Source organism: Triticum dicoccoides, chromosome 3B (assembly GCF_002162155.2).
Source record: "Triticum dicoccoides isolate Atlit2015 ecotype Zavitan chromosome 3B, WEW_v2.0, whole genome shotgun sequence".
Classification (NCBI taxonomy): Eukaryota; Viridiplantae; Streptophyta; class Magnoliopsida; order Poales; family Poaceae; genus Triticum; species Triticum dicoccoides.
Window position 1 is genome coordinate 30131663 of NC_041385.1, and position 11760 is coordinate 30143422.

General features: G+C 44.8%; 1 protein-coding gene across 1 annotated transcript; it reads right to left on the reverse strand.

The window, feature by feature from the left end:
• Positions 1–6881: 6881 nt before the first annotated feature.
• Positions 6882–8356, reverse strand: LOC119280614. Its single transcript, XM_037561412.1, has 2 exons — positions 7432–8356; positions 6882–7324 (listed from the first exon to the last, which is right to left on the reverse strand). The coding sequence occupies exons 1-2, from the start codon at positions 8053–8055 to the stop codon at positions 7256–7258; spliced, it is 693 nt and encodes a 230-aa protein (XP_037417309.1). The 5' UTR covers positions 8056–8356; the 3' UTR covers positions 6882–7255.
• Between the last annotated feature and the right edge of the window lie 3404 nt (positions 8357–11760).

Consider the following 11760-nt stretch of genomic DNA (forward strand, 5'->3'; position numbering starts at 1 on the left):
CATGGTACACTGCCAGAGGCATTCGTATGCAGTCATGAGTTTTCAGTAATTAAGAGTGTGCCCCTACCTGTGAGGTATTATTAAAAAAAGAAAAAAGAGGCCCAACAAATGAGAGAAGAAGAGAGAGGATTCTTTTGCCACACTCTTGCTTCAAAGTAGCATCATGTATTTCATATAGAGAGGTTTTCATATTATTCATTTTATATGCTAGTGTGATTTTTTTACATTGTAGAACTTGGCTTTTACATTTCAATGACGAGCTTCCTCAAATGCTCGAGTCCTTCATGAGAAAGCAAGTTGGATGCACACCCATTTAGTTGCATTAGGAGCGCTTCCATACACTTATAGCTCTATTGCATCCGTTGCATGGCAATACCTACTCCTCACATTGTTATCGATTGTAAGACCTCTCAATTGCCTAACGATTAAGCAACATTGATGTAAGATTTTCTTATATATTTTTGTATTCTCATGAGACCCCCATCATCATTGTCTTTGCCATCCGAAGTGCTAAGATCAAGGCTTGTGAATTGAGCATTAAGCGAAGTGCTTAGTAGTTGAAAAGGGCTCGTCACGAATTCGATTACTTGACTAAAGATCTTTGTTGTGTTATGCGAAGATGTTTGAATATGATAAAGCCTCGAGTGATTGGGGGACATGTATATGACATCTTGAGTATTATTTCGAATTACATGAAAACATTAATCCATGAAAATCAATAGTAATTTTGTTTATATATTTTGATGTTATTTGCTTGTTATCAATTATAAGATTGTTACTTTGAATCACTTTTGTCCTAAGTTTACACCATTGTTATATCATTTTATCAAGATCATGTCACACAGAGTTCAACTTTTAAAATTATTCTTGTTTATCATTTACCTACTCGAGGGGGAGTAGGAATTAAGCTTGGGTATGCTAATAGTTTTAAAAATATTTTTTGTTGTTTTATGCTATTATATTATCATTTTTATATACGTTAATAGAAATATATATTATTTTTATGGATTAACCTATTAATTTAGTGCCCAATGCCAATTCTTAATTTCTGCTCGTGGTTGACCAACCTGCAACTTTTGTACTCCCTCTAGATCAATACAGTGAAAGTAAGATGTACGGTTTATCTCTTCAAGAGAGCCTGAATCTGGGTAAATCATGTGTCCCTACTACCATCATGCCAAGGCTACCAGCTCGGGACCCCTTACTCGAGATCTGCTAGTTTTGACTCCATCAACGATATTTGATGTCCGGTGCATCAGCTCTATGCAAGGGTTCAACGGCGACGATTGCAGCTCCAGGGCGTTGGTCCTTAAAGGCACATGGACGAAGACTTCACAATAGTGATCAACAAGGTCAAGCCGGCTCCGATAGGGGAGCGGCAATAGGGGCGTGTTTTGGTGACAGTAGTGGTCATTCGGTGGTCTCGAAATCAGAATGTAATTTTATTAGGCAGTTGCTATAGATAATCCGATTGATTATAAGGAAACTTAAACCAGCCCCATGGCTATTAAATGCGCCCATTACAACCGTCGCTTGGTCCTTCCAACTCCCACATCGCTCGCTGATACGTCCATTTTGCATCATGTTTTCCTATTGTTATTTATTATGTTTTGGGTTGTTATTTCACTTTATGATGAATTATAATGCCTTTTCTCTCTTATTTTGCAAGGTACACATGAAGGGGGAGATTGTCGGTAGCTGGAATTCTGGATATGAAAAAGCTACAACAGAGTTGGTGAAGGAAATATGCCCTAGAGGCGATAATAAAGTTATCATTTATTTCCTTATTTCATGATAAATGTTTATTATTCATGCTAGAATTGTATTAACCGGAAACTTAGTACATGTGTGAATACGTAAACATAATGTCACTAGTATGCCTCTACTTGACTAGCTCGTTGAATCAAAGATGGTTAAGTTTCCTAGCCATAGACATGAGTTGTCATTTGATTAACGGGATCATATCATTGGAGAATGATGTGATTGACTTGACCCATTCCGTTAGCTTAGCACTTGATCGTTTAGTATGTTGCTATTGCTTTCTTCATGACTTATACATGTTCCTATGACTATGAGATTATGTAACTCCCGTTTACCGGAGGAACACTTTGTGTGCAACCAAACATCACAACATAACTAGGTGATTATAAAGGTGTTCTACAGGTGTCTCTGAAGGTACTTGTTGAGTTGACGTATTTCGAGACTAGGATTTGTCACTCCGATTGTCGGAGAGGTATCTCTGGGCCCTCTCGGTAATGCACATCACTATAAGCCTTGCAAGCAATGTGACTAATGAGTTAGTTGCGAGATGATGTATTACATAACGAGTAAAGAGACTTGCCGGTAACGAGATTGAACTAGGTATTGAGATACCGACAATCGAATCTCGGGCAAGTAACATACCGATGACAAAGGGAACAACGTATGTTGTTATGCGGTTTGACCGATAAAGATCTTCGTAGAATATGTGGGAGCCAATATGAGTATCAGGTTCCGCTATTGGTTATTGACCGGAAACATGTCTCGGTCATGTCTACATAGTTCTCGAACCCGTAGGGTCCGCACGCTTAAAGTTAGATGACAGTTATATTATGAGTTTATGTGTTTTGATGTACCGAAGATAGTTTGGAGTACCGGATGTGATCACAGACATGACGAGGAGTCTCGAAATGGTCAAGACATGAAGATTGATATATTGGACGACTATATTCGGATACCGGAATGGTTCCCGGGGTTATCGGATATATATCGGAGTACCGGGGGGTTACCGGAACCTCCCGGGGGGTTAATGGGCCTCATGGGCCCTAAGTGGAGAAGAGGAGGGGCGGCCAGGGCTAGCCGCGCGCCCCTCCCCCCTAGTCCGAATAGGACAAGGAGAGGGGGACGACGCCCCCCTTCCTTCCTCTCCTATCTCCCTTCCTTCCCCTCTCCTATTTGGACTAGGAAAGGAGGGAGTCCTACTCCCACCGGGAGTAGGACTCCTCCCTGGCGCGCCTCCTCCTGGCCGGCCGGCCCCCCTTGATCCTTTATATACGGGGGCAGGGGGCACCTCTAGGCACAACAATTGATCATTGATCTCTTAGCCGTGTGCGGTGCCCCCCTCCACCATATTCCACCTCGTAATATCGTAGCGGTGCTTAGGCGAAGCCCTGCATCGGTAGAACATCATCATCGTCACCACACCGTCGTGCTGACGAAACTCTCCCTCAAAGCTCGGCTAGATCGGAGTTCGAGGGACGTTGTCGAGCTGAACGTGTGCTGAACTCGGAGGTGCCGTACGTTCGGTACTTGATCGGTCGAATCGTGAAGATGTACGACTACATCAACCGCGTTGTACTAACGCTTCCGCTTATGGTCTACGAGGGTACGTGGACAACACTCTCCCCTCTCGTTGCTATGCATCACCATGATCTTGCGTGTGCGTAGGAAAATTTTGAAATAACTACGTTCCCCAACAGTTGGATATTCTCCACAACTCCGAATGACCTAAAAATTTACAAAGAATTATTTTGAAATATAAAAATATTGACGAAAAAATTACCAGAGGCCACTAGGGAGCGACGAGCTCAGGGGGTGCTCAATGAGCTCATGGGCCCCCAGCAGGCCTCCGGTGCACATCTTTTGCTATATGAGGCTATTTTCCCTAGGAAAAAAATTAAGAAGAAGACTTTCAGTACGAAGCACCGCCGTCTCGAGGCGGAACCTGACAGGAGAACTTTTGCTCTCCGGCAGAGTGATTCTGCTGGGGATACTTCACTCCGGGAGGGCGAAATTGAAGCTATGGACATCACCGACGATCCTCTCATTGTGGGAGGACCAATGTTCATTAACATCTTCACCAACACCATCTTATATCAAATCCTAGTTCATCTCTTGTATTCAATCTTTTCCCAAAACCTTAGATTGGTACCTGTGGGTTGCTAGTAGTGTTGATTACGTTTTGTGGTTGATGCTAGTTGATTTATTTGATGGAAGATTAAATGTTCAGATCCTGAAGCATATTCAATACCCGTATGATCTTGAACATGAATATGATTTGTGAGTAGTTATTTTTGTTCTTGAGGACATGGGAGTAGTCTTGTTATAAGTAATCATGTGAAGTTGCTATTCGCTCGATATTATGATGATATGTATGTTGTTTTTCCTTTAGTGGTGTCATGTGAACGTCGACTACATAACATTTCACCGTATTTGGGCATAAGGGAGGGCATTGTGAAGTAATAAGTAGATGATGGGTTGCTAGAGTGACAGAACTTTAAACCCTAGTTTACGAGTTATTCCGTAAGGGGCTGATTTGGATCCATAAGTTTCATGCTATGGTTAGAGTAATCTTAACTCTTCTTTTATAGTTGCGGATGCTTGCGAGAGGGAGTAATTATAAGAGGGTTGCTTGTTCAACTAAGAACAACGCCCTAGCACCGGTCCACCCACATATCAAATTATCAAAATAGCAAACGTGAATCAACTAAACATGATGAACGTAACTAGACGAAAATTCCCATGTGTCCTCGAGAACGCTTTGCTTACTATAAGAGAACGTTCTAGATTATCCTTTGCTATAAAAAGGATTGAGCCACCTTACTGCACTTTGTTACCGTTGCTACTTGTTACTTGTTACAAAACTATCTATCATTGCTACTACTTTCAGTACCTGCAGAAAATACCTTGCTGAAAACCACTTGTCATTTCCTTCTGCTTCTCGTTGGGTTCGACACTCTTACTTATTGAAAGGACTACGATTGACCCCCTATACTTGTGGGTCATCACTTACCCACACTTCATAGCACAAGCCTCCCCTTCTCAAGCATCGCTCCCCTCGCATCGGGCAGTCGGTCATTGCTTGCCCCCAACCATGTCCTCTATTGGTCGTCGCTCGCTGGTGATGATGCAAGGCAACACACATCCCATCTCCCTGTGTGTTGCAACGGGTCGCCGCCCCTCGTGGCCCCCGACGGCAAAGTTCTTCATCACAACACCGAGAAACCACCGCCTAAAACTTCATCGCAGCACCGAGATGCCGCGGGCGGCCGCTCCATTGCAGCGCTGGGAGTCGTCGGGAGCGATCCATTGCAGCATCAAGAGACACCGGCGACCATTCCATTGCAGCATCGTGAGCCGACATCGAGCACTCCATTGGAGCACCGGTAGTAGCTGGCGAGCGCTCCATTGGAGTGTGGGAGTCGGCGGGAGCGCTTCATTGCAGCATCGGGAGTCGCTGGCCAGCGCTCCATTGCAGCGCCCGGAGCCGCATCGTAACTCCGCAAGCCGCCGGCCAGAGCTGCATCCTCGATGGTTGCCCTCTTGCAGCATCTGCATCGCCTCTAGCGATCGTGTTAATTACCCCGTGTAGTAACTGTGGCGATCAGTGGATGTCCTTTTGAAGCAGCGGCTGCAGAAAGAAAACGATGGTGTTCCTCCCGACAGTGCACACAAATGAGAGCAGAAAGCTTGCAGCAGCGGCAACCGTCGACTTGACTGCGTTGGCCCCGATCTAGAGGGAAGGGGAGGGCAAAGGAGAGAGCAAAATCGAGGGAAGAAGACGAAGGATAGGGGAGAGAGGATAACGAGTGGCTCTGTGGTTCCCACGAAGATGGTTACCGGCGGATGGGCCCATGCCATGGGACGCGTGTCAGTTGCTCGAGCTGCCTTACGCGTCGCGGTGATCAGCCGATTGAAATAGAATGTTTTCCATTTTATTATGATTGAGATGCTTTGTACTTCCAGTAAACTTTTACAATAGATCTATTCTATTTTGCAAAAAAAAAAACAGACACACAAAAGTGGAATGGAAATGGAAGGTACAGGCAAATACTTTTTTTTGGTACAGGCAAATACTACCAAATAAGAGGGGGCGGTACATGGACGTGGATCCTAGCAGCATTTGCATGCAAGTGAATGTTGCGTGCGAAAACTATGATAGGTGCACCGTCAGGGTTATCCGTATAATCCGTCGTGTCCATCCGCGGCCAAAGAAATCAAGCGATTTGCATAGTAAAGATCAGGATCATTATTAATGGAGTGACAAATCAATCGAGCCATATATTCCAAACAGTATGATTTTTTCACGACCCATTTTCAGCCTGTCTCGGGTGAGACACATAAACAACAAGGCATACACAAAAGTAGGCTGGAAGCGGAAGGCATAGGCAAACACAAAATAGGTCCGAAGGGGACGGTGCATGGACCAAATTCCTGCATGGACACGTGGATCCGCCATCATGCCTACGCAGCATTTGCATGCATGTCAATGTTGGCGTCCCATAACTACGGTAGGTGCACTGTCAGGGGTTCTCCGTACGAGCCGCCGATCCCGGCCCTCCGTTGCCAGATCAGACGGTTCGGAGAGCAGAGGACCAGGACAATTCATCATCATCATTGGACTAATAACGATTCGATCGAACCATCGGTTCCAAAACAGTACGATTTTCGCACCATCCATGAGAACAGAGCTATACAAAACGGTGTTCAATAAAGAGATTAAAAATGTTCCGCACATGACAAATAACGGCGACTCAGCGCGTAACGTGACGTACTCCCAGCCATAAAGCGTGCAGACGTAAAAAAAAGGCATAAAGCGTGCATGGACGGAGCCCATGGACCGGGCCGCACCCGCAGGCAGGAGGCGCACAAAGCGCGCGTCGGCGTCACCGAACGAACCAACGAACTTGGGGCACGGTCCCGCAAAAAAGACTCTGCCTCCCTCTGCCCACCGCCCAGCGCCCACCGCCCACCGCCAAGGCCGGCCGAGCGGTGCCAGGGTTTCGAAGCCGCCCGGTCCCCGGGCCCACGCGCCAGACACCCAGAAACGCAACCCCTCCCCGTGCTCGCGCTCACTACTCACCACGGCCATTAGCACCAATAAAAAACATCTCCCAGAAATGAAAAAAGACGAAAAATTTCCATGCACAGAAGAAGCATTGAGATTGCAAATTTGCAACAGAGATCGATGTTAACGATTGTACTGAGCGGACCACATTGCGTCCTCCCAATCCGCTGATGATACTACGAGACACAACCACCACTGCTGGAGAATCACTGACTAGTCATGAACCATCACTTGCACTTGCTGCTTACCACTACTGCTGCTACGACTACTAGCTGAATGCTGCTGGGATTCACATCAGCCCGACCCTATATGGTCAATTAATGGATGGATTATGTAGAGCTCAGCTCACAATGGCGGCAACCAATTGAATTGCGATCGGCGAATTCGCTTTGCTTTGCTTACTGTTGGGTTGAGTTGAGCGGGAGCGGGTCAGCGATCGTCCGGCACCCGGTAGAACTCGGCGGTGATCTCCGATAGCCACGCGCCGGGGAGTAGCATCTGGGGACGGGGAGTTTCACGGAATTACAAACGGGTCCCTCGGGGAGGAGCGGCAGGGGCTGGAATGTAATGTGAGGGGGAAGAGCAGAGGAGGCACGGGAACTCACATCGAGCTGCTTCTGCACGGGGCGGGGCCGGCGGCGCCGCGGGCGGCGGCGCGGGCGCGCGCCGGTCAGCGCGTACACGTCCTCCTCGATCTCCTCGGCGGAGAGCGTCGCGGAGAACCGCGCCCTGCCGAGCGCGTCGGCGCGGACCAGCCTCCGCTCGCGCTCCGACGCCTGGGGCGAGGCGCTCGCGGCGGGCGCGGGGGACGGCGGCATCAGGGCGCGGCGGCGTCGTCGGGTGCGCGCCTTCGACGGACGCGGAGAGGCCGCCTCGACGACCCCCGGGGACTCGTCGTCGTCCGCGGCGCTGGCACCGCCGCCCGGCGCCGCCGCCGCCGCCTCGCGGAGGCCGAGGAGGAGCCTCTCGCTGACCTCGTCGAGCTGCTGCGAGGAGGACCGCCTGGCCGGGGCGATGGCGTCGCCGGCGCGGTTGACGGGGGCGCAGCGCAGCATCCGGTGGCTCCCCCACGTCTTGAGCGTCGACGGGAGCGACGACAGGGCCCCGCGGCGCGCGCTCGACGGCGTCATCACCGCCTCCACGGCCGCGCCCCCCGCCTCCCCGGCGCCGCCTTCCGCGGTGGGATCCGACGGCAGAGCCGCGGGCGGCGGCTCCGCCGAGATCACCATGGCCGGGGGCGACGTGGCGCCGTCAACCCTGGCCCCTGCAGCCGCTCCGGCTCTGGCGGCTGCGGCGGCGGCGGCGGCGAGATGGGTAGGGCGTGGACGTGGTGAGGAGGAGAGGAGAGGAGAGGAGAGCGAGATGGACGAGGAGGAGGGGTGGGTTGCCTGCGGCGATGGAAGCGTGGGCGAAAGGGAAAATAGATGGAATAGTAGGCGTCTGGGGTGAATAAGTATCGGGGGCCGCGTGTGCGCGCGTGAGTCCAGCGGGGCTATTATGGGGTTTTCGCCGCTGATTTAGTACTACTATGTCTTTTCTTTGTGGATTATAATGGGATGGTGCGTGTTTTGCCGTTTGATGTGGACTGGTGTGTACACTCCATTTCTCTTCGAATTTCTCATTTCATTTTTTTAAATCATTCTGTTTGTTTCTTTTTTTTGAGGGATAAATCATTCTGTTTCATTGTATATGAATCACCATTTTTTTTGAGAAATGTTTCAGTGTACCTGTTTACATCTTTTTTTTTCTTAATGTAATGCAGTGTTCATCTACACATTAGAAACTTTGTTCTATGATGAAATCAATGATATATTTGTAGAGGCAACATACATTTCGCTAGTCAAATTGATGACCTAAGAAACCATGCCCTCTTTACAAACTCGGATAGAGGCAGTACCTATGTTCATAAATACATATCATCGTAGTACTAAAACTTGCGTTATTTTTATTATTTAGACATTTAAAACAATTCAATAGCGAGGTTGACACAAATATCTTTACATTTTCATGAAAAATAGTATTGGAATCTGCTTTTTGTGTTTTCTTACTAACTCTTTGAACTCATTCAATGATAAATTCCATTAGCCCCTTTAGTACTAAAGCAACAACGATTAATATGGATTGGAGAGAGAGTATATACTATTTAGAGGCATCATATGTTTCACAAATCAAATTGATGACTAAAATGCCATGGCCGCTTCACAATTCTGGATAGAGGTAGTAGTAATGTGTTCATAAATACATGTTATCATATCACTCGTTTTGATTATTTAAACATTTAGAACATTTCACATTGTAACATAGAACTAATATATTTTAATTTTTCATGAAAAATGGTCTTATATTTTGTGTTTGCTAACCAACTTTAAAAAAGATACTAACATAATATTTCCTTCTTTCCTTGTAAGAGGGTGCATAAAAATCACCAACTTTCAATAAAAAAGTGCATGGTTAACTATGGTTAACTGACAATCTATATTTACAAGTTTTTTTTAGGATACATTACTACGAGCGTTCATTGGATCATCCACCAGTCCTTCACCCGTCGTTGTATGACCTTCCCTTCGAGCAATGACGCTTCTCTACCACGCTTCTATCCGCACAGCCGTTTTCGGTTCCAAGTTTAGAGCATAAGAGGTAAAATAGGAAGTTGGTATTCGTATCTGAGGTGTGCAACATGTTATACAAGACATATTGATGAAAAACTATGTCATGTATAAGACACCTCGACACTAGATTTTGGGCTCATTTGATGAGAGTGGTTTCTAAACCAATGGCAATTGGGGATCAGAAGTGGTTTGGTGATCGCCTCCCCTCCATCCAATTTCCTCCTTCCACCCGAAACCCCTCACATCCCTAATCCCTTTTCTACAAAGAATTTATTTGGTAGACATGGTTAGATGCATGGTAAAACTCATATCATTCTAGAATTAGATAATAAAAATCCATTTGCTTTCAGTAGTTAGGAGACTTCCTGGTCTGAAAACTTTCAGTAGGCCTTAGAACATCCAGGCAGAAGACTGTGTTGTTGGTATCATCATATTGACTTACCCTAGCTTATAAATGTGGTTGAGGAAGAACAATTGGCATGGTGCTACCATATGGTTTTTGTAGAAGACTATCCAAATATGAAACATTCGTGGATTCTCTCATAAAATTGACGGAGCAAGGAGAGTGATGGATATAATAGCGTATGATGATGATAATGGTATGCTTTTCTTACGTGTGGATGTTGGCCTCTACGTTGTTCAACTTGAGTCAATCAATCTGTGAACTTAATGGAATATGTTTTATGAAAAATGAGGATCAGTGCTGAGATTTCACGGGCCTTGGGAGAAACTAAAGTTGAGGCCCTCCATGGAGCTCTTTATTTTGAAATTTCTGAAAATTACATTTTGAAGTTTCAAAAAAATCTAAAAAACACACACACATTTGTAGAGATGTACAATACATATGCGTAAAATTTAAAGATGGTATACATTATGGTGAGAGCTACATAAAAAGACAAAATCATGATTTTGAAAATGATGAAGAGTATGTGTACTGTTCACTATTAAAAATGCATGATTTTTTCTTTTTTGTGTAGGTCTCGCCATAATTTATTTCATCATCAAAATTTATACACATGTAAAACACATCCACAGAAACATGTATGGTTTTTTCAAGAAACGTCTGAAAATTTCAAATCATGATTTTTGAATTTACAGAAAAAGAGCTCCATGAGCCCATCCTCCAAAATACCCTACTCCCTTTATATGCTTATCTAAAATGTATTTGGATTGTATGCATATAAAAATAATTACTCCCACACCCAAAATGCAAGACATGCTTGATTTTCCATGGTATTCAATGCATAATTTTGATTGTTAGTACATACTGTTCTATATGGATTGTACATTTGTGAATTATACTAGAAGCCAGTGTGTTGCAATGGGAGATAAATATTCTACTATATTAGTTAGCGAATTACCTACTCATATTAGTGTGATTGTGTAAAAATAGTATTTTATTTTGTAAGAATTTATTGGATAAAAAAATGGTAAGTCGAAAAGATGGGACAGTGGTTTTCAGGAAAAACCCGGTTGAAACCCCCAAGAGATTGGAGTATAAAAATTATGACAGAGAGAGACGGGAGTAGGACTAAAAATTAAGTCATCGATCTTGCATCAAGACACCCCTTGTGATGTGCACGTCTAACTTTGGGACAAAATTGACCCTTCCATCTTGCATCAAGACACCCCTTGTGTTATGCATATATAACCGGAAAAACTAACGCCCACATGTGTGAGCATTTGCGCATCGTCCACACGCTTCCAACACAACTCATTTTGCCGCGTTTGAACTGATGACATCGGCAGAATTTTTTTTGGTTTTCGGCTTAAAAATGTTTTATCTCCTAATTCAAAAAGAGAATTAAAAATCTATTTTCATCATTAAATCCGTCTCGACGAGATCTTCAAAACTAGACCCCATGTTGATATGTTTCGACGGAAAAAAATTTTGCCCAAAAATTGCGATGATGTTTACACTGTAGTTTCCATAGTGCTTAAACTAAAGTTGCCATGTGGCAATTTTAGTTTGTAGATCATGGCAATTTTAGTTTTTTGATGATGGCAATTCCAGTACTTTGACCATGAATATATTATTTTTTTATATGAACCATGGCAATTTTAAGTGCATGTATCATGGCAATTTTAATTTATGGTGCATGGCAAGTCTAGTTTCTTAATTCCTGTTTTATAATATGTCAAAATTTACTTTTAAATGTAGAAGAAAATAGCTAAAACATATCATGGCAACTTCAGTGTAAACATTATGGCAATTCACGTGCAATAGACATGGCAACTTTTAACCTAAAAAAGTTCGTCGAAATATATTGATATGGGATCTAGTTCCGAAGATCTCGTCGCGAGGGATTTAATGGTGAAAAACGG